The following is a 23,285-nucleotide window of genomic DNA, read 5'->3' as shown; positions in this document are numbered from 1 at the left end:
ATTTGAGCTTGGCTGGTAGCGCCTGAGAAAAGAACAAGACTGTCTTCAGTTCCTTCACAGATTGCTCTATGTCCTATTGTTCTTAGCACAGGAAATGTATAATCGATTGCATTGCACAAGTCAAGAGAAATCACCCCATGAAGAATGAATTTTACTTCAAGTCCCGCTGCTTACGATAAGAGCAGTCTACAGAGACACCACTTTAATGCCCTCGTTTCTTCGGTTATAATTGCTCATGAATTGGAGCACAAACTTTTCCCATGGAAAGAATCATGGGCAGCAAAGCTCATGGCAGAAAGCCTAGCTGGACTCAGCTGATAAATATGAGGAATAGTCGACTTCGATAATACTCGTTCCAACAGGCAACGGCTCCCCCGTGGAAATGGCGGCTACTCTAGCGAGACGTGCTGCGATCGAAGTAGAATGGGTATTTGCAGAAGTCTCCTCTTCGGTCATTTGCTGCAGCATCTGGTCTCTTGGGCGTCGGATCTCATTGTTGACCGTTGTCCGAAGCTTTTCGAGATGTCTCAACACAGCCTCGATTTCCGAAACACACTTGCCTGTTCGCAGTGCCTGATGTGCTGCTGTCTCACAAAGCTCATGGGCTATTTTCAAGTGCTCATCAGCAAAGTCAGTGACTTGCTTTTTCTGGCTTTTTCCGGAGCCAGAGACACTGGTCACGCAGGATCCGGTTTGTGCGCGGCGAACGAAGCTTGATGCAACTACCAGTGATGGATCCAATTCTCTCATTTGATGATTCGCCAGACAAAGAGTTTTGTCTACTGTCTTTGGAAGAAGGCGCGTCTGCATCACCGATATTTTTGCTCGTCGTATATTGCCCCTGCAAATAGCAATATCCCGGACGACCTCTTCAAGCACCTTCTGTATATGGCCGTCATACTCGATTATAACCTTGTGTCGTTTGTTCACTGGAGCGAATGGCTTGTTTCGGCCGATAGATAGGTCTTCGTCCACGCGTCGCTTGCGACCAGAGCATTGGATTGAGTCCACTGAACTTTTGGCCTTAGCCATAGTTTTATCAAAATTGGAGGTATCTCGCTTTTGTTCGATGCGCACGACCTCGTTCGGTTGCACGGGTCGTATAGAGTGGTTCGTAGGACATCGCAGCCGGAGAGGTTTCTGTCCGTGACAGGCTTCATAGTATTCGGTATGGTTGGTAAATTTGTGAGCAGCGAGGTCTTTCATGCGGCTGATCAACGCCGGTATAGTGCCTTGAAGATAAGAGAAGGCTTCCACCGTATCCATATGGGCCAAAGCTATATAGCAACACGCCCAGTTTATGACTGAACAGGTTCAAGGTCGCGTGTAGAACTATTCAAATTTGAGTGCGAGAGGAGTTGACGAAGTTTTGTCCAGGAATTTCAGAATTTTCTGTACCTTGACTGATGACTATCTCAGATGAGCGAGGAGGTTGGAGAATGTGATCCATGGCCTTAGATTGCATGTCGATCAATGCTCAAGGCTGGATAAGGACAGGGCTAAGGACGATGAGGAAGGGATCGACAAGTGTATTTGGAATTGTAGCTACATTTTACTTGGGTTTATTACAATCCAGTCAATCCCCAAATGATTACAAACAAAGCAAACCATCCAAAAAAGTCTGTTCAACAGCGGTGCTCTTCATCGCGTACTAAGTAAGTTTGAAATCGGGGCACTGAGGTATAATTTTGATGGTGTTGTTGTTCATAGGTATGCATTGACTTGTTATTTCAGAGGGATACATGAGCCTATATTTACAATAATTGGCCAAGTTGATTTCCAATCAACTTGATCGTCTGTATAGACACTTCGGAGCTAATTCCGACGGTGCGGCTTGGTTCCTGATCTACATCAGCCTCATATAACAACAAATCCATTGATCCAGGAAAAGCCAAAAGCATTTCTAAGAGCTGTTTGTTCTCTGGGAACCCGTTTTTAGCCCCTGGGGCCATTTCCTGTTTCCAGGAAACCGAGTTTTACCACTAGGATCCCCACTATACGAACCTGATTGAGCACGACCTGTTGCTTGTTCTGGGGAAAACCCTGGATAAGGCTTTGGCTAAGTTTTACCAGCCTAGTTGTTAACCATTTCTGGGATAATTCACTCTTTTGGCATCATCGAGTTCAGTTCGCTGACACTGGGGTTGAATGTTATTTGGCCGATATTAGGGCTTAGCTCGCTACGCGAAAAGAGCCAAGCCATAGCGCACAGAGAACAGTTTGCCGATCACCTTGTGATTGGATTTGGATGCAAGCCACCAACCCGACCGAACCACACCCACTTCATCCTTGTCTGTTTTTTTTTTTTTTTTTTTTTTTTTTACATCTAACTGTATATGCTTACTTTCTATCAGTGGCATCCAATAGGTTTGCGTAAATGTATGTCGGAAGGGTCCATACGAGCGGACTGCGGAACGTCGATATAGTAGGGTGTTTGCGTTGATCCATCTTCTCAGGGTCAGGCGCACGGTCCACGCGCTATGGCCCCTTCAATATTTACCCCTGAAATACTGCTTTCCACCTTCGTGCAACCCTTGGGTTGCGCATATTGTGCTGGCGACAGATCAGACAAAGCAGCTGACGATCGGATCGACAAAATATAAAGGGACTCGGCCCGCTTCCGCGGCTCGGCTTGATCGACCTAAAACAAGGATAATTTCCAAATACCTCCTGATCGGGACAGACCGCAAGAACAAATAATCGGCAAAACTGCACAATTTGTGAAAATGTTCAAATGTTTGGCCTTCCACAAGGATTGTGAACTTGAATTATCATTGGCAGACGTTGGTCTCCCCATCCCAGTCGCCCTTACCGGTGCCTATTTGAAGAAGATATTCGACTACAGGCCTTCGTCCCCCGCGAGACTTCTTGGTTTCCACTACTTTCCCAGCCATTCGATAGTGGCTAGCTCTGCATATGATCAGTCACTAATATATGGAAAGTTGTTCGCCCATCACGCAAATAAAACAAGAAAAAGGCAATTTTCGTATTCTAGCACCAACTGTTCGCTAGCTCCATCCCTCTCAAAGTGACTCAAAGAGCACTGCGAGCAAATTGTGTACCAGCGTGGACCGCAAAGGTCGCAAATGGGCCCCAAAGGCTGCTCCAACGGTATGCAATGGCTTCGCCAATATTACTGACAAAACGTCACTGACTGGTAGTGCACGGCACGATAGATTGGGTTCCCTCATTCACGACATGATGCTTGCGACAATAAACCTTTGACAAGCGAACCTTGTCTCACCCCAAATGCGAGGGCCCTGAGAAGCCAAATCACCACTTGGTCCATTGGGCTTGCGACCAGTGGAAAAGACTATATCATCAACGAGTTTGGTGGCAGACTCTATGGCTCTGCCAAGACTGAGCAGCTAATTTTCCCTCTGCTGGAGGAACTTGGACTAGGCGTAAGTCATAAGACCAAGTATCTAGAAGAATGCTCACCCGAGTAGGATCTGGATATTAAGATAGAACGGATTCCTTGCGTCCAGCCGACTCTCATAGCTAAAAAAATACCATTTTGATCCCTATTGGTTTTGTGCAAGGAATGCCGTTGGCTGTAATGCGTGAAGGTCAAGCGATACAACTAAAACTGGGATAAATCCCTGATTTTTGGAGAACATATTGTAGGCGCTTTTCGATGATACAACATTGGGTCTCTCACAAGTGAGGCTTTCCAGTGTGAAGAAATTCGTGTTTCCAGCACGAAGTTCGGGACTTTGAGGATCCAGAGCCAATTAGAAGTGTTGGGATATTATCGACGGGCATTTCTGGCTTTCGACCCAACACTATTGCCGAAGATTTTGGCCTCATTGAGCAGAGCTGAGGATGTCACTTACAGTATTGGGTCGAACCAGCTTACTAATATGGAGAGGTGCTTGGACAGAAGTAAGTGACTCGACTCTGAGGTTGATCTAGCCTTTAACAAAACTACAGCCAATTTGGCTTTGCAACCGGCCAATATATTCACTTCACTTGCGCCAGATCGTTTGAACGCTGCTTTCCAAACCATTCCCGAGATTCAGCAGACAAAACCTGATCAAGTCGTCGCCTTGGAGATGATACATGTCAAGTCATTCGAAGAAGCATACAAGTTGAAGAAAATTGGTAAGTCCTTGTAATTTGAATTGTGCGAAAGAAATTGCTAATAGTTGCAGAGCCCACCATGATTCGTGTTTTTCATCTTAAAACTGAGAGCGAATATCGGAAACCCAACATATCTCTCAAAATATGCTTTGGAAGATCCCGAGAGTGGTGAATCAAGACGTATGTATGAACAATGAGGTTATCATGTTGAAAACATTGGCAAAGCCCTACGCGCTGGAAACCAGATCATCCACATGGTTCGCATGGCCCACGTTGCAATTTTTCTCTTAATAAGGGACTTGATCCGATTCTTAGTCTGCCCCGGCGACTTCGCCCAAACCGCAAAACAATTGTCAGATTCCCCAGATTTTATGATATCGGTCGGTTGCCAAATTCGGCCTCATGTGTGGTATTCGTTCATGTGAAAGCGACAGCCAGCCGTGACGGGCCCGAGGGAAAGGCTTCGCAGGAGCTTAGTACGCTTGACATTTGAGGTATAGTCAAAAGGACTGTGAGAGAGGAATGAATATGATGTGTTCGGCGGAAAAATAGAGAGAGCTTAGGATTACCTCAACCAAAGGTAGGCTAGAAATGTGTTTGTATCGTCCAATATAGAAGGATCTGTGAATTCCTTATCCCTACATACCATGGGTTAAATGGACAGTCCATTAGTTCCCGGATCCTTGTAGCCCCCAAGAAACTTGAAACAGACTTTACAGCCTCGTGCCCATTTTTTTAAAAGATAAGGCTATGCTCCAGCTACCAGGCTCACTACCTGCTCTGTGGGGCTCTCACGTATGAATTGAGGTGGTCAGTATCTTAATGTAAACGATCAATGTCAAGACCGATTAAATGTAGTCAATTCTAGATACAAGCCATCGCGCGAGGAGGCGAAGAGAGACTGCCTCGCAGTCTTGTCCGTTGTTTGTGCTTCACCTATCTCCTTGCACCCCTAAGCTGTGTGTCCCTGGTTCATTTGGAGACTCAAATTTCCATGTACAGTGTTGTTGATTGAATGCACTAAATGAGGATGAACGCGGAGGATGGGCACTGTGGTGAACAAACACTGCGGTGAATGAACACTGCGTTGAAACTGCGATTGAATTCATTACATATTCAAATAAAAAGTTAGCCTTTGCTTAAAAAGACCAGGTGAAAAATTTATGTATCAGTAAGAGAAGGGCATTGTATAATTAGTATATGTATAGAGCCATGTTGAAACACTCCATCGATATCACAAATTGCGGTTCATGTTGTGGAAGCCCCGTTTCCCCATACCATTTTCACCGCCACCCGATTTCAAGTTAGCGACTAGATAAATGAGTATGGAATGGGGCTCATGCTAATTCCGCTCAATTGGGGGAGGAAAAAAAAAGTGAAGAAACAGCTAAAAAACAGTAACTGCAAAGAAAGTCATCAAATTTAATCCGTCCATATAAGTATGGCTTCCTCTTGATGTTGACCTGATTTTGAACGTTATGAAATTCCCCTTGCACCTCAATTTCCCTGTTTTACTCCCAAAGCCCCAAATGAACTCAGAGAAGTTTCCATAATGAAGTCCTCACATCCCTTTTGATGCTGACTGCCTCCACCATCGCGGCAACCGTCACGAATCTTTTCCCAAGCACTTCCACCTCAAGTGAAGCGGCGCCACCAACCAAGAGCACAATAAGATTTATCTCTATGCATACCATACGGGCTCAGGCCTCAGTGATGCCGCCTTGACAAAAGATGTGAACACTGCTAGCTCCATTTACATGAACGGCACAAATGCCCGCTTCGACTTCAACACTAAATTCCCTTGGGGATTCGTGGCCACTGGTGACACCAAATATACCTGTAAGTACCCGGCACTAGAATTAAATACGGTCTAACGAATTTTCATGCAGATTGGATCCCGATCTTGATAAACGCAGGCCAAGGAAGCGATGGATTCTCAGTCAAGGGCAACAAATTTGTGTGGTCGGAGGCTAATGGTTTCGGTGGATGGCTCGGTAAGACCACGGCATCGTTGCTTTTCTCTAGAGGGCCATTTCATTCTAATATTAACAGTCTGCGACTGGTACCACAATGTGCCACAGCTGTTCTACTTGAACAGCTACCACAACGCCACAATCCCCACCAGCTGCAGCAAGATCCAACTGAGGACCGAGAACATCAATTAACTATAGTAGCATCTGGGAATAACTTCGCCCCCAGAAATTCCAACAGAGGCTCTTGGCTCTTGTGGCCCCACTGTCAGAGGCATAAATGAAGCATTACCGAGCGGATGGAGATATGATTTGCGCAGACCCACAGGGTGTATATGGGCTTCCCTTTACGCAAGGAAGCTACCGTGCCTTTGCCTCCTAGCGCTACATCTTGTATCTAATATTGACCCCAGTTCTTCTTGATACTGATTATTTATCTACAGATCTCAGTCTCATCTACGTATACCTGATACCCTCACGCGGTTTCCGCGGATAGAAACGCAGCTTAAGGGAGCTAAATAGCCTCAAGGAAATTCTTTTGAACTTTTGAAGTCTTTGTATCTTAACCTAGGGGAAGCAAAGTCATGTTTTCCTTGACGGTCTCATCAACTTCTGGAACCTCAAGTGCGGTTCCTAAGGCTATAGCTATTCTCCCCAAGAGCCGCTAGATGACTCATATCTGTGCGTAGGTCTGGTGCATGTATCTCGTCAGGGCTTTCCGCAACCTCAGGAGGCAGAATATTGACTCTAGGATCCAGAAGCAGGGTCCCAGGAGCGCAACAGCTCCTTGATCCGGCCAATGTGTTCCCGAAACCAAATTGTGCTCAATCAGGATCGTATAGTGGGGATCCCAGGGGTAGAACTTGGTTTCCTGTAAACAGGAATTGGCCCCAGGAGCTAAGAGGAGTTCCCAGTGGATAAAAATTTCCTAGAATCGCTTATGGCGTTTCCACGATCTATGTGTTGGTTCCCAGAGTCAGATTAATAATGATTCTCGATTGATATAGACGAGCTACTTTTGCTACGTCGTGAGGCGGTACGGATAGAATTGTCGACACTCCCTTGCCGACCCGCGAGCTGTGTTTTCTGCCGACACAAGTCTTCGCGCTCCACAAGGCTCAGCTGAACTCGCTGTCAGCATTACTCTAGCCGCCGCCGTTAAGTATGATGTACAAACCATTTTTATCTACTGGTCCTCATTTTCGAGCTAAGACATACTTATCTCAGACGAGGAAAAACTTCCGGTAGCATTTTTAGTCTCATCAACATCTAGCACTTGCAAATGTGAATCAGTGGCGAGGCGCGCTGTAGGGTAACGATCAGGATTCTAGGAAGAGCAGTAGTAGCTTCAAGAGTCAAATAATTGGCTGGCGAAAAACAGCGAGAGCCTTTTGTCGTTCTATAATGGGCAGATATAAATACTGGACGATGGCATATAGGCAGACCAGGCCTTAGATGATGTTCTTTGTGGCAGCAGCAGGTCTAGACAAGTCCCCGCGAAGGCGGTAAGTAAATACTCTCCTTTCTTCAAAGGGCGGTCTTGTGCTCGGCTGAGAACATGGACCCGAGAAGGGTCCTTTTAATGTCGAGACCTTCCTTGACGTGCTAAGAGGTCTCGGAGATCAATGTTTGATGATATGTGAGGTCCATTGGGTTCCCATGCCTCCTCCTCTCCTTGCTTCTCCCTCATTCCTCCCACCATCCATTCATCTGCGCCACTCTAATGGTCGGCCCTCGTCTTTTTGAAACGATCCAACTCAAATCAGTGTCAACCGAAGAGATCTCCATGGAGAACTACCAGAAAATTGAGAAAGTCGGCGAAGGTACGGACGGTTTTTGACGCGGTTTTTGGCATTGTTGATGCGTTCCTGTCAGAACTCAGCTCACGCGTCGGTTCGTCTCTAGGCACATACGGTGTCGTCTACAAGGCCCGCGAACTGAACCATCCTTGCCGTATTGTCGCTCTGAAGAAAATCAGACTCGAGGCCGAAGATGAAGGTGTCCCTAGCACCACTATCCGCGAGATCTCGCTGCTCAAAGAAATGCAGGACCCGAACATTGTTCAATTGCTGAACATCGTCCATGCTGATAGCCAGAGTCTCTATCTGGTCATGGAGTTCCTCGACCTTGATTTGAAGAAATACATGGAAGCTCTACCGGTCAGCGAGGGTGGTCGCGGCAAGCCACTTCCGGATGAGTCTACTTCGATGGCAAACCTGGGATTGGGCGATGCCATGGTGAAGAAGTTCATGGCCCAGTTGGTTGAAGGTATTCGCTACTGTCATAGTCGCCGTATCCTTCACCGCGATCTCAAGCCTCAGAACTTGCTCATTGATCGTGATGGTAACCTGAAACTCGCCGATTTCGGTCTGGCGAGAGCCTTCGGTGTGCCGCTACGGACTTACACCCATGAGGTAAGCACCGGGTATTCTAAGCACGGATTAGGTTTCAGCTCACCCACATTCTTCCACCTCAGGTCGCTACACTGTGGTATCGCTGCCCCGAGATTCTGCTTGGTGCCCGCCAGTATTCTACTGGTGTCGACATGTGGTCCATTGGCGCGATTTTTGCCGAGATGTACACACGCAAGCCGTTATTTCCCGGTGACTCGGAGATCGACGAGATCTTCAAGATATTCCGGTAGCTTCTTTTCTTCGCTTGGTGATTGACCAATAACTGAATGTGCTTTTCGTTCTTCAGTACCCTCGGCACCCCCGATGAAGCGCTCTGGCCAGATATAACCTCATTCCCCGATTACAAGGCCACTTTTCCCAAGTGGAAACGTCCCAATGTCTCAATTGTCCCCGGTCTGGAGCTTGCTGGGCTCGACTTGCTGGAGGCCCTACTCGAGTACGACCCTGCCCACCGAATTTCGGCGAAGCAGGCTTGCATGCACCCGTACTTGTGCACCCGTACTTCCGGAATGGTAGCTCATACTACTCGGGCCGTCCCAGTCGCAACTTGTCGACTTGACACCGTCATTCATACCTTGCAAATTCAGACAGAGAACAACTGACGCCTCATTGGTGTGGGACTAATAGATGCGCAATTGTAAGTATGGCCTGCACTAGCAGGTGAATGTTGGTGTTGTTGTTCATCGGTTTTAAAAGCTCACTTGGCTGTAAATATGTCTGGATTTGAAACACGGCACTTCTTCCGCATCTCAAGTTTCTAAATTATAAAGGGGATAAAGGCAGGAATAGCTAGAAAGAGAAATGAGACAAGCGCTAGCCAAACTACCTGAATGAGATCTCAGGTTTCAGATTATTGGGTCGGTGTAGGGCTACCCTTTAACGGGGTTTGCAATTCGGCGCAAGCTCAGCACAACCAGAACAAAGCGGGGATGAGAGGGAAAAGCTCGCCAGTCCTAGGAACAAGATTCTAGGTTCTCTTTGGTGATCCCAGGTTGGGCCGCTCGCGGCTGGAAATGGTCAGAAGAAAGAATATGAGCCATCCATTGTGGTTGAGAGGCTCATAATGCACCGCAAAGCCTCAATACAATAGGGCCATTGTAGATTTCGACGGTTCGCCAATGTTTCTTGAACGACCCAGCATTACGTCCGTTAACGTGATTTTATCATGTCTCTCGGTAATCTTTTGAACTGGCATCAAGAAGTCGCTGCAGACAGTCGCGGTATAACGAATAAATTGGTTTCAGCCAGCCTCGGTTAGCATTGATGTCCTAGTTACAACGCTTGCTACCAAGCACTTATGTGAACGAAGCCGAGAAATCTATCAAATCGTTCTTTGCCACCGAAAACTTTGCTCTAAAATTGAATTGCTTGACTATCCAAAGCCGAGCAGGCCTTGTAACTCAGCCACTTGAGAATTTGTGCCCCATCAAACCAGAACTGGTCTTTCCACTGTACATATTTATGCATTATCTCTTGGACCAGCAGGTCAGGGCCTGTGAGATATTTGATGTCCGCTGGATGCACTGCCATTCACGCCCGCCGATCAATGATACGAAAGTTGAGTTAGCTGGGCAAGGTGTCTATGCAAATATTTCTGCCATATGGCGGCCTACTGAGCTGATCTACTGTATTGTCATTGCACCACGTCGCAGGTATGTCAGTATTAGCTTGATCTGTCCGGAATCATACTGATCGTTAAGACGATGCGATTTGGTAGGATCGAGAAAGCTAACCACTTTGCCCAAGCGCCAGAGCCACCCGCTCTTTGCCGTCTCTTCGTCCTGGTCTTGGCCACCAGAACATGTGAGACATGGATTATGTTGCCGATCAATCAGCTCATAAATTGCAGTGAACTTTTGACATTGCACCAGGCCCGGGACGGTCCTTCATATTTCTCATACATTGTCAGGCAAACCTGCCAGATTGTGTCTCAAATGATTCCAGTCATTTAGGACGCCAATCAGCCTGTCCCGCGATAATTCCAGTGCCTGCTCAAAAAAGCGCAGCCGAAATAGCTGTTTGCCGTGGCGAACCTGAAGACCAGCTCTCTCTTTTCTCAGGTGCGTACCAGCTTCCTTCAAGACAAGGTTTTCTTGCTCTAGCTTCTCGCCATCGATGTGCTTGGACACACACGACTCCCATCGAGGTCGATAGATTCCGACAAGTCGAGCTGTTGGAAAGCCGAACTTGGGATCGTCGCTCTCAAGGTCTGCTCGAACCTTCAAGATCGGTTGGAACGGCTCGGTCGCCAGGGTGTGTCTTGTTCCTGCTTTTTGCTGCGCAGTGGAGGGCTGCAATGGTCAGCAAAAGCGTTTGAACCCGAATCGTTTCACTAACCAGTGGGACATGGTCAGAGTTTTCCTGTGATTTGTCTTTTTCATCAACGATAGGCAATCCACCTTTTTTCTTGGCGTGGCGAGCTGTTCTGGGTCTCCATTTTGTCGCAAGAGAAAGTCACGGGTCTGGACAATACCATTTCCACCGGTCCTTCGCGTTTTATAGACTGCGCAGACGCAGGCGAATATGCAGTGGATCTTACGGTTACCACAACTGTCAATTGATGCAGTCAAAATTTGACAAAAATTTTTGTTAGTTTTCGGCGGGCTGTTGACAGTGTATTCAACAAGAGTGATAGTCGGTCGGGGAAACTCATCAAGCCTCACGGTGTTGGTGTTCATAGATGAACGCCTGGTGAGGATATACATTCCAATCAGACACCTCTTTCCCTTTCGTTGAACGCCTCAGAAATCCGACAACTCGAATATTGTAGGACTTGCCGTCATTAAACAAATGAATTTAGAAGAAAAACCATTTTTTTTTTAACAATGTATTTTCATGGTCACAAGTTCGAAAATTGAGTGTTGACAACGATGGGCTAAGCTTCAACGGGTTGACGAGTCGAGCACATCCTACTGTGAGCTCGCTTTCCGCAGTCTGGTCAGACAGACCCACAGCTCAACACAACCAACACCACTCTAAATCGAGGCTAGGAAGAAAGTCAATGATTCTGAGTACGCAATTGTAGGCGATTTTCGGTGATTCAACGTTGAGTCGCCCACAGGCGAGGTGACCAGAAAATGAAAATGAGACTGAGATTGCATTTCCCCCAAGCCTCAGTTTTAGAGAGCGTCAAGATTGAACGAGCCAACGTTTCTTGACCAGCTCAGCATTCTGCTTCTCAACAAACCTCTCAATTGTCGCCCTCGCTGAGGATTTAAAGGCATCAAGAATGTCGTTGCAAATAGATGCGGTGAAATGAAGACACTGGCTTCAACAGGGCTCAATTACGAGAGGTGTTCCCAACCCTTCAATCGAGCAGCGCACGTAGCACGTAGGCAAATTTACTAGCCCAGAAGCCTATAACTACGTGCTCTTCCCCCGGCGATCCGCTCTGCAATTCATTCACCTCACTCTACAAAGTCATCCAGGCTTGCGTCTGAGTCACCTGATAAGCTCTCTTTTTTGACACAGAATCAATCCACTGTACTGACAGTTATAGGATACATCGAGCATTGCAAGCCAGAAAGTGCCTTTGAGATATATAGGTACAATGATTCACATCTGATGCACTGCCATTTACACCAGCCGATTAAATACATGAGTCTTGATTGGCTGAGAGGTGTCTGTGCACATGCTTCCGCTACAGCAGCGCACTAGCTGATCCACTGTACAGCTGAGTACACTCACAAAGCAGAAGCGCGAAGATCGTGTCGCAGGTACGTCAACAATGTATGAAGAAATGGCCAGCTTGAATTACGAGAACCCTCCTCGCTGTTCTCTTCCGTGAGTCACCTTGCCATGATGCTTTGAATATAAAGGGTCCTGGCGTAATTCAAGTTCTTCCAAATCAACCGCCAGCATGAGAGCCTCTGATGTGGGCGCAGAGCGCCGACTGCCTCCTCTTCCCAGATTTTGCCGCTTCCTTCTCGCAGTCCTTTCAACTCGTTCAACGCAAAAGAGGCCTTAATTTCCACCACTCTGGACCTCAGGACAGTGGGCAGCTGCCGATCACGTCGCTGCTCCCTGTTCACCAACCAACTCGGCCAAAAGGTCCCGACAAGAAGGCTTTGCCATGCAAAAGTCCGGTGCAGGACACTGGCCTAACGACTTCTGTCAGAATAAATCATAACCCTTGTGGCCCCGCAAAACCTCAACCACAAAGCGTCCGAGGTATGTGAATCTCGGCCTGGCCCATCTCACTGGTCCTGAAGACGACGCGATTGAACTAGAACCGAGTGCATTCGAACAATTGCAGAGCGCAGGGACCAGTGAATTGAGGTGCCCCTCAGAAGGAGAGGGTCCCTTCGTCCATGGTGCTGACCACTGTTGTTGTTCAGAGGTATGAATTGTCTGTTATTTCAAAGTGATACATGTGCCTATATATAACAATGAGCCAAGTTGATTGGAAATCAACTTGGTCGTCTGTATAGACACTTCGGAGCTAATTCCGACGGTGCGGCTTGGTTCCTGATCTGCATCAGCCTCATATCACAACATTCCCCCTCAGGATCGCTTTGCTGGCAAGGCGATACTGGATACGCTGTGCAGGCAAGCCTCGGTAAAACCACTCAAAAACCTTAGTGGGAAAATAAAGTGGAAAGAGCGCCTGCGCTGTCACGTTTGTTGCCACCGAGTCTCCAAGGCTTCGATCCCTAAGAGACTACAGAACTTGGCGCAATGGCTTGGCGAGACCGTCAGCGGCCTGTTCCGCAGTAGGAACATATTGAAGACCAATCTCGCCAGCATTCAGCACTGCTCGCTGATAGTGGAATTTCACGTTGAAATGTTTGTTCCGTTTGTGGAACTCGGGATTGCGCGAGAGGGCAATCGCGGACTGGTTGTCGGCCATGATGTTGGTGACCGGAGACCGATACAACTGGGTCTCGGCCAGGAAGGTGCGGAGCCATTGCAAATGTAGAATGGCATTGTATTGTCCAATGTACTCGGCATGAGTCGTCGACGTGGCCACTTCCCCCTGTCTCTTCGACGACCAGGAAACTGGTGCGCCTGCAAGTTGGAGCACATAGCCAGACGTGGAGTATGCCCCATCAGTGACGACAGAGCCGCCAAAGTCGGCATCTGTGTATCCAATTAATTGTCCGCTGCGGTAGGTGATGCAATGGTATTGTGTGGCTTTGACATAGCGAAGCAATCGCTGCAGGGCGACCTGGTGGTGCGATTGCGGCTGAGACGTGAAGCGACTCAACGTGCCCAGCGCAAACGCAATGTCCGGTCGCGTTCCAACCATCAGATACATCAACGAACCGATGGCGGTTGCATATCGTGCTTTGCCTTCCTCGTCTGGAGGTGCTTCATCCGGACGATGATTCAAAACTTGCTTGGGATTCATCGGGGTGGTCTTCGCCTGACATGTTTCCATGCCAAAGTCAGACAGAATCTTTTGGATGTACTGGTGTTGGTGAATAGAAACGGCTCCGTTGGCATGGTAGTCGAATTGGATTCCGAGGAATGAACGCGGAGTTCCAAGGTCGTTCAATTGAAACTCCTTCTCCAATGATTGTTGCACTTGTTTGATTTCGTGCGAATTGGCTGCCGTAATGAGAAAGTCATCGACGTAGACACAGACCACGCAATCGGATTTGTAGAACACGCAGTTGTCCGATTCTGCCATGGTGAAGCCATGGGCGGCCAGCACACGGTGGACGCATTGGTACCAAATCCGCGGGGCCTGTTTGAGTCCATACAAAGAGCGGCGAAGCCGACATACGTAGCCTGGCTCTTCGAATCCTTCGGGCAACTCCATGTAGATGGAAGAGTCCACGTCACCGTGTAAGCACGCTGTGACGGCGTCGAATTGGTGAAGCTTCCATCCGCGTAATGCGGCGCTGGCAATGATGCAGCGGACCGAGTCCATTCGTGACACCGCAGAACCCAAATACTCAGTAATAGGACGAATTGGGCGACAGGTGAAGCCTTACAACCCATATCGCAGATGATATCCCTAATGGTGGTCTGCAAGTGTATTCCTGATGCATTGGATCCTAAATCAAATAGAGTTCGTTGAGGTTGATTGTAACATTATTGTGACTGCTACCCATCTGAAGGGCGGTGATGCGGATGTTTCGATTCCAAATAGTGCTATCATGACAGTTACATTGAGTAAATATCACTTGCTCTTCGAGACCCACCAAAACGTTTGATCGGAGTCATGGTCTTCTATCCGGTTCCGAATGATCCTTTGGATGTCATAGTCACTTCTCATTTCTACAACCACCTCAAACTACCATCTTGTCTGTCTTCTATATACTACAAGCGGAAACCAAATTGGGACTTGTCAAAAAATGCCAAATCCTTGTTTCTCAAAGCTTAAGCGAAAGTTTCGAAATTCATTCAAAGTCTTTTCTCCCAGTCGACCAAAATATCTCCCAGATATACCTGCCACTCCCTTTAAATCCGAAAGCACGCGGCGATCAGCTGCCCCATCCCCGGAGATATCCCCACCAAACAACTAAGGCCGCGAAAAGAAACATGTAATTCCAAATGATTCAAGTCTATCCGCTGCACAGGTCGTTGATAGAAGCAGTCCGCGACCTTTTCCACTCGCATACAACATCTTGTGGCACTGGGTAGATCAGCTCAGATGCATCCAGTGCATGTCTATACCAGTAGTGGAACTAGATATCTGGAATCAAAATCATCCGTAGAAACACATAACACACACAGCACGAATGGAGCTGCAACGATTTGAAGAACAATCTTCACTCCTTCACACGCCACATCTACCACCAGCATAATGGGCACTGCAACCGTCAATGCAAATACCCCAGCTCCAAGCGCTAAAGCCTTGGCTGCATTCTTCCTGAGTCTTCGTCTTCTTTCCCGCCAGGTTTGGCGTGGCACCGATGGATCAGGCGTGGTGGCTGGCGGATGCATATGGGAATGGCCTTTTGTGGTCGTTGGTGGGGAGGCATGGGGAGGAATTTCCGGGTGCGCATCTTGGGTCTGCGCTGCGTATGGTGGTGGTCCATTTTGTAGAGCCGGCATTTCGAACTTTTCTGGTTTCTGGTCTCTTTGGTGGGTCCAGGGAAGAAGGACGTGGTAGGGAAGAAGGGCGTGGCAGAATAAGAAAGGTTGAGGGTCTGTCATGATATTTATATGTTCAATGAGAGGGGCTACTAGGTTGAGATGATGCAGCATGCCGCCATGGATATGCGGCATCCGTTCCGCGAAGCATAAAGCTAGATCCCAGGAACGCTGGAGCGAGCACTCGGCGGACTCAGTTCATGGGCTGTCATACGTTGCTGCTTTCAGTATCCTTGAAATCCATAACCGATCCCGTTCGGGAGCTCAGGACAATCTTCCCAGAACTGTGTGAATGAATCTGGTCCTTTTTGAGAGGCGCCACAGCAAATCTTCTGGTTCAGTTCCCAAGCGCCCTCGAGCCGGGGGGCGGGGTCCCCCAGAGACCCCCTTTATGGGGGTCGGCGAGGCAATTTCCAATTGCCGGGGATGCCCCCCAAGGCGACGGGGAAGACTCGACTCTTCAGCCTTTGTGATCCACTCGGTCTAAGCCGTTATGACAAGGTATTAGGAATTGTTAATTGTCGGGTTTTACTCCGGACCTATGGTCTTTGCCCGCCGCTCGCCATACACCTCTTGGTGTGGCTGTTGACCGCACCTTACTGGCGTATGATGTGATGAAGGCGTGCAAACAAGTACCGTATGGCAATAGTATCGTATTCAACCCTCATTAACTATCTCAAGCGGATTATGCGACCTCACTTCTGGAACTGATCTGACAATGGGCATTCATCTAACGGAAAATTGCCGACAGTTGCTGCACTGCAAACACTGCCATGGTCATAACCGCCCAAGTCACAGATCTAACCTGCATCGCCTTCCTTCAAGATCGATTCCCATCCAATGTCCAATTACGTCTGTAACAACTTGGATTTATGTCTTGTGGGCGCTTACGATGCGCGTCCAGATGTTGACCAAATGTCCGTTCAGCTAAAAGACCCCTCCGTCAGGTTATGCGTCTCCATATCAAAGATGAAGACAGCAATGAAGGGGAAAACCATCACCAAAGATCCTTAGATCGCCTGGCTAACCCCTCCGTAATACATGATCTCTTAATATGGGACGGTCTCATCCTGGCCAAATCTCTCAAACAAAGCATTGTATCTATGGACTCGGCCGGCAAGACATTCTCCGATAATGGTGAGGAACAAGCCCAGGAAGACCTGAATGCACATGCAGTAAACCCAAGGCCTCTCGTGCTCCCGGAGTCATGACGGTCGAGCGATAAGCGACAATCCCACAGTGGCGAAAAGGACCGAGGCAACGGCCGCCGGAATTGCGTACTCACGGAGTTCATCCATGAGTTGTGTGAATGTAATGTCGGCGATTCCGTTGGCGGACGCGAACAGATCCGCACGCGCTCGGTCTCGCAGTATGGCCGCAAGATGCGCGGTAGTCGAATTGAGGCTGGCGAGGGCGAGCGCTGCAATGGTGATGGATACGACCACGATTCGCATCCCCCATGTAAGTCTTGCGGGTCATGGCATCGCTTGATTATTGGTGCAGCGCAGCAGTTGACGAATCTTTGACTGTAGAGAGTGGTTGAACGTCTCGGTGGGGGTGAACTGATAGCATGTAATACTATCTTGCGGGATAGCTTCTTTATACTCTTCCGGCTGGACACGGGGGTGGCACCTGCTGCAAAAAGTCTGCGGTATAAGCGAGGAAGGCTCCCAGGAGCCGAGGTGCAATTCCCGGAGTTCGTTCAGCCGAACCAGCTTGAGCTAGGCAAGATGGAACCTCAAAGCAGACATATTACTGTCAGCCCCTGCGATATGCGATCCATCTTCATGGTCCGCTGGCGTCAAGAGGCTGAGTGATGGCCTAAAGAATCTCAAAGACTAAACTTCCTAGCCTCTTCTAAGAATGTCATTCCCTCATTCGATAATCAATCTCAGGATATGCCAAGTGAGCTTTACCTCATATTCCTCCCCGGAGGCGTTTCAATGCACGATATGTCATAGTTTGAATTATATTGGCGCTCAAAGCGAAGAATACTATTCTTCAAACAACCATCCGGAGTACGCGTCCAGCGTAGCAACTCACAGCGGTTACGCGGCCGTGCGCCATGAGGTTAATGAGATTGCTCCTATTGGATCTTTTTACTTTGCAGTAGCTTAAAAAAAGTGGTCTACCAGTAGTTTATGTGGGAATGAGCTGGGCGGAAATAACTGAGGCCGTACGAGAGATATTACTTGGGATATCGAGCGTCTTTCCATTCTTACCCGGGGTACGTACATCTAAAAGATTATTCTAGATCATGAAATAACCCCAAAAGCCAGTCTCTCCAAAAGAGCATCCTGCTGCGAAGCCGCACCGGTACGCCACTCGATTGGTGATCTGTTTTTCACAATTTTTCCATTCCCCGAGCTTGATCAGGATCACACCCACGCTATTTGGTATTTACATCTATGTACCTCCCACTGTAACGTGCCGTACTCTTTCCCCACTTTGTGGATTATCTAAGCTTGGCCAATCTCTTGCGGTCACTGAATGAGTATACAACTGCTGGGTCCCGGACTGGTAAGAGTATCCACAGTCACTGTCAGGCCTTTTTAAGCTCCTATTGACGGTTCAATCAGTGCTAGAAGCTTATCTCCTGACCTTGGGAGCTCTCTTACTCCTAGGGCTTTCTCAAAAGGTTCTGGAGGCAAAGAATCCGCTTCTAGGAGCCACCACCCCCCAGGAATCCTGAAATAGTAGCTAGTCAGATCCAGCGATGAACATGCTTTGATTCCAATCTGGAAAATTCTTAAAGTAAATTATCTCAGCAACTCTGCGCTGTCTTTTCCTTTGCATGGCTCTATCCGACGCATCTCCTTAATATTCTTCAAGTACCACCTCCCTTCCTCATTCTCCGAAGAGTCATGATGCAAATTTGCGATTGTGTTCATTCCAAATATTATCCTTCTTGTTCTTCACGTCACAATTCAAGAAAGCACTATGAACCACCACTTTGACGGTTTCGGCCCATACAACGTAGCCACCTACTCCAAAAATCCCAAAATATCAATGTAGCATAGCCTGGTTCCATCGCAGCAGAATTAGGGGGACCACATATTCCCATTGCAACTTCCTGAAAAAGATCAGAAGATTTCGTTTCATTTCATCAACTGACTCAATCAAGTGTCTTGCTCCTGTGAGCGCTCTTGCTTGGAGCTTTTTAATTTGCTCAGCCGTTCCAATTTTTAGGTTCGAAGTGCTGTCCACTTTAGCATACATTAGCACTTGAAAATTCTTTTGGCGAATATTTTGAATACAGAATCGCGCTCACCTTCGCTCTTTGCCAAAAGCATGAGCAAGATCGGCCGAGAGCTCATGGAAATCTCCAAGTGGCGAAAGGAGTGTTTGCAAAAGCCCAAGATGTCATGAAAACGTCCCTGAGAGACTGGCTCTTCTAGACCATGGACCATAGAGGCTGCGCACATGGGTAGTATTCGAGAAAGTAGACTAATCTCGAAGTGCAAGTCTCTTATCATCCTAAGCATCGTGCCGAATGTGTCGCCCATTCTGTCTCGGGTAACTGGCGATTTTCTTGTCCCTTTTGAATAGGCCGGTAGATATTAAATGTGAGCCAGAAGAATTTTGGTATCAAAAATATGGACAAAGACGGGGCGCCCTATTCTTCTATATGTTCTTGGGTGATTATTGGCAACGAATTGGAGACCCGCTGGCGTGTTGGTTATATGTCATCATACATCCCCTAGCGCTCGAATTGAACTAGTTCGATTGATCCAATTTCAAAGGTACTGCGACACCAATTCCTATGTTGCGGGTCCGTGCACAGTGAAGGACCCATTCAAAAGATTATGGCGAATCGTAAAGTCGAGTAACTTCGTGGCTTGGGGAAAGAGTAACATATCTTACAAGTAGCCTACGCGCTGATTCTATTGACCTGCTCTTTGCTCTCCAATCACTTTGATAAACCTTTGTATTTCATTCCAAAGGCTGCGATGGACCATCCAATTTCGCCTTCCCCATGTGACCGGCCAGCCAAGAGACAGTGCCGGTCTCCCCACGATCCAGAAGATGATAGCAACCTGCAAAGCCACCATCAGCAAGTTGCAAATCCTGTGGCCATTGAGTTTGAGGTTAGTCAAGCCCTCTTGGATAGCAAACGAACGAGATCACTAATACTGCATAGGTTCCAGTGCGCACGCGGGGTTCCCTTACGGCGGAGTTCATGAAACTTCTACAATACAACGACGCCCTGGCTACGCCAGCTCTCAAACTGCTTGATCTGTACTTTTGCCTGTGGGATTGCTATGTCGTCAAGTCTGCCGAGAAAATACGACTTGAAGAAGAGCAGCGACAGCTTCAAGAGTCAAATGAGTGGCTAGCAAGAGACAGCGAGATTCTGCTACAGCTCTGCGATGAGCAGAAATTGATACTTTCGGATCGAAAGCAAGCTGTTCGAGCACTTTGTAATGGTGTTGTTTCAGCTTTGCAATCGAGCAAGACTCAAGCCTACCACGCTGATGGGCCTTGATGACTCTTGGTTCTATTGAGCGCTAGTGAAGACGGTCGCTCTTTGCTGGCTATTTTACTTATCTTTGCTTTATTCTGAATATGATTTCTCTTTCTGAAACCTATCCGATCACCGGTGAAATTCTGATGGGTGCGGCGATGGAATCAACCTTTCACCGCCGTTGATGAATCAAAAGTTTGACATTCGAGAACTTAGCATCGGCCATGAACTGGGATCAGATTATAATTGAATTTCCTGCTCACACTGTGGTATGTAGTCTGTTTCTCTCACTCTTTTTTCAATCGCTATTTCTACTCTTGTTTCTATTCCACCCGCCTTTGACAGCGAGTCTAGAGCAACAATGAATAGGTCAAGCACAAACGGTCTGTACTTATTCTTCCTCTGATTCTTTGGTCCTAAATTGGTAGAGTGTGATTTGGATCTCGATCTTCACACCATCTGGTAGGAGTCCTTTGGCATACCGACACCTCCTTGTCTCGCTACCGACCCTGAACGGCCTCGGCAGATCCTCTCGGACGAGAGTGAGCCTACAGGATGTGCGGTTTCAGGTCCATCCTCAATCGAAAGCGTTCCACAACCCACTTACGATAACGACAAGCTGCCGGTCTTCAAGTGGCTGGGTCCAGATCCTTTGTCCGTGTCTACTCAGGCTAGCGACATTTTCTTCTTCATGTCAGTGTTCGCTTTCCCCACAGAAGTGCACTGCATAGAGTTTCGACCGGTCCAATTTGACCGGAAGTCTGGCGAAATCACCGAAGGGTATCTGTTCTTCCTCTCCCAATTTGAGACGCCCGCATGGAATGGCCGGTGGGTACGCGAACGATTGCTAGATGTGATCTCCTGGCACGGATTTGACGCAACAGGCACTGGCTTTCAACTGTTTCTATGGCCTTGCATGAAGCTTATTCAATGTTCAATTCAATCGTGACTCTCTCCGCTAGGTGCACTACCCACGACACTGTCCCTGAATCCGGAGTTTTATGTGCATAACATAGTGGGGGTTACAGATCAAGTCAGTCTAGAATACAGGGATTGTTCGCCGACAAGAAAAAAAAACTACTTCTTATGTTGGACTTTTCTTTGAATTACAAAATTATTGTAGTGCTGTATCTAGCTCTACAAAACAGGGAGGATGATCCCAAATGGCTGATCTTCACTCTCCTCTTGCATTATCCAAGAGCCCTGCCAGACTGAGTCGGAAAGGGTAGTTCCAGTCATCAAGTATGCAAGTCAGTCGCTCCCGAGATGATGCTACTGCTCGCTCAAAAAAACGCAGCCGGGCGAGTTGTTTGTCGTGGCGAAGCTGAAGACCATCTCTCTTTGTTCTCAGGTGCGCACCAGCCTCCTCCAAAAGAAGATTCTCCTGCTCTAGCTTCTGGCCGTCGATATGCTTGGACACGCACGACTCCCATAGGCGTCCATATAGTCCGACAAGTCGAGCAGCTGGAAAGGCGAAATTTGGATCGTCGCGTTCAAGATCAGCAAGCACCTTCAGAATGTCTTCAAAGGGCTCGGTGGCCAGGGGGTGTCTGGCTGCTGCGTTTTGTTGGGAGGAGGGCTATGGTCGTCAGCAAAGTATTCAAAGCCGATTTTCGTTTCACTTACCAATGGGACGTGGTCAGAGGTTTCTACTGAGTTGTCTTTCTCGCCAGGGTTGGGCAAGTCACTGGGCTGCCGATCTCCAATTTCCGTCGAGTTGTTTTGCGCTTCCATTTTGTCCGCAAGAGAAAGTCAAGTGTGTTGGCAGTATCATTTCCACCGGTCTTGGTATCTTTTATAGACTATGCAGAAGCAGGTGACTATGCATGGGATCCTAACAGTTGATTGATGCGGTCAACCTTAAGGATCGATTGCTCTCTGTGGAATTTTATCATTTGATTTGATTGAAGGGTGACGCTCAACCAATCGATCAGGGAAAATGATCAAGTCTGACGGCGTTGAGGGTCAGGTATGAACGCTCTTTGAGATGTATATTTCAACCAGACACATTTTGTATCTTTGATGAACAGCTCAGAAATCAAATCTATTAATGCAATTTAGAACTCATGGTCACGAACCGAAAAAAAAGAAACAAAAAAACAAAAAAACAAGAAAAGTCTGGTCGCAAGTTCGAAAATTGAGTGTTGACGACGCGTAGCCAGGCTTCAACGGGTTGAGCACCCGCACATCCGACCGTGACTGCAAATCGCTTTCTGCAGTCTGAAAGGACAGACAGACCCCACATCAACACAACCACACAACACTTCAATGAGGCAAAAAAAAAAAGTCAGCAAATTTGAGGGATAGAATTGTAGACGCCTTTCGGTGATTCAACGTTGAGTGGCTCACATATGAGAAATCAGAAAATGAAAATGAAAATGAGCCTGACGTTGCATTTCCCACACGCCTCAGTTAAAGAGGGCGTCAAGATCAACAGTTGAACTAGCCAACGTTTCTTGGCCGACTCAACTTTTTTTTTCAACATCACTCTCAATTGTCACTCTCGCTGAGAATCTCAAGGCAGAAAGATTGTTGTTGAAATATTTGCGGTAAAATGAAGACACTGGCTTCAACAGGGTTCCATTAGGAGAGGTGTTCCCTTCAATCGAGCAGCGCGCGTAGTCCACAAGCAAAGAACTAGCCCAGAAGCCTATAAATACGTGCTCTTCCCCCTGCAATTCGCTCTACAATTCATTCATCTCACTCCCCAAAGTCGAGCAGGATTGTGTCTGAGTCGCCTGATAAGTTCTCTGCCTTGGCCCAGAAGAATTTTCACCTGACATTGACAGGATACATTACAGTATGACAGGTGCAGGTATGATTTTCGTTTAATGCACTGCCACCCGAGCCAGCTAATCAAAGGTACGAGCCTTGGGTAGCTGGTCACAGTTTCTATTCGCATATACGTCCCTTACAGCAGCACGCTAGTTGATCCACTGTACTGCCACTGTTTGAGCTCCCACAACATGGGCAGATATCGCATCACAGGTACGTCAGCAATTAATGGAGACATGCGCAGCTTGAATGACGAGAGCCCTCCTTGCTGCTCTCTTCCCTGAGTCACCTTGCTATGATGATTTTAATACCAAATGGCCCTAACATGATTCAAGTTCTTCCAGATCAATCACTATATGGGAGCCTCCGGTATAGCGAAGAGCGCCAATTGCGTCCTCTCCCCAAATTCTGTCGTTTCCTTCCCACGGTCCTTTGACGTGGTTCACAGCAAAAGATGCCTTGGTTCCCACTATTTTGGAAATCAGCATAGTGGACAGCTGCCGATCAAATCGTCGCTCCCCCTTCACCAGCCAG

At 47.7% G+C, this 23,285-nt stretch overlaps 5 protein-coding genes across 5 annotated transcripts; 3 read left to right on the top strand and 2 right to left on the bottom strand.

Annotated features, from left to right (window-relative positions):
- Nucleotides 1-300: 300 nt before the first annotated feature.
- N7506_001824 (uncharacterized protein) lies at nucleotides 301-1,266 on the bottom strand (the record flags this gene model as incomplete). The annotated part of the gene is made up of 1 exon (XM_056951120.1): nucleotides 301-1,266. One exon carries the CDS (start codon nucleotides 1,264-1,266, stop codon nucleotides 301-303), a length of 966 nt encoding a protein of 321 aa, XP_056817035.1.
- A 2,597-nt stretch (nucleotides 1,267-3,863) lies between these two features.
- Nucleotides 3,864-4,118, top strand: N7506_001823 (uncharacterized protein; the record flags this gene model as incomplete). Its single annotated transcript, XM_056951119.1, has 2 exons — nucleotides 3,864-3,885; nucleotides 3,934-4,118. The coding sequence occupies 2 exons, from the start codon at nucleotides 3,864-3,866 to the stop codon at nucleotides 4,116-4,118; spliced, it is 207 nt and encodes a 68-aa protein (XP_056817034.1).
- A 1,722-nt stretch (nucleotides 4,119-5,840) lies between these two features.
- Nucleotides 5,841-6,248, top strand: N7506_001822 (uncharacterized protein; the record flags this gene model as incomplete). Its single annotated transcript, XM_056951118.1, has 3 exons — nucleotides 5,841-5,922; nucleotides 5,973-6,077; nucleotides 6,136-6,248. 3 exons carry the CDS (start codon nucleotides 5,841-5,843, stop codon nucleotides 6,246-6,248), a joined length of 300 nt encoding a protein of 99 aa, XP_056817033.1.
- Nucleotides 6,249-7,776: 1,528 nt separating this feature from the next.
- N7506_001821 (cyclin-dependent kinase) lies at nucleotides 7,777-9,069 on the top strand (the record flags this gene model as incomplete). Its single annotated transcript, XM_056951117.1, has 4 exons — nucleotides 7,777-7,876; nucleotides 7,929-8,467; nucleotides 8,530-8,693; nucleotides 8,754-9,069. The coding sequence occupies 4 exons, from the start codon at nucleotides 7,777-7,779 to the stop codon at nucleotides 9,067-9,069; spliced, it is 1,119 nt and encodes a 372-aa protein (XP_056817032.1).
- A 7,647-nt stretch (nucleotides 9,070-16,716) lies between these two features.
- Nucleotides 16,717-16,965, bottom strand: N7506_001820 (uncharacterized protein; the record flags this gene model as incomplete). Its single annotated transcript, XM_056951116.1, has 1 exon — nucleotides 16,717-16,965. One exon carries the CDS (start codon nucleotides 16,963-16,965, stop codon nucleotides 16,717-16,719), a length of 249 nt encoding a protein of 82 aa, XP_056817031.1.
- Nucleotides 16,966-23,285: the final 6,320 nt, after the last annotated feature.

This window comes from Penicillium brevicompactum (assembly GCF_028827555.1).
Source record: "Penicillium brevicompactum strain IBT 35665 chromosome Unknown utg000001l_segment0_segment0, whole genome shotgun sequence".
NCBI lineage: Eukaryota > Fungi > Ascomycota > Eurotiomycetes > Eurotiales > Aspergillaceae > Penicillium > Penicillium brevicompactum.
This window is presented reverse-complemented; position numbering and strand designations above follow the sequence as displayed.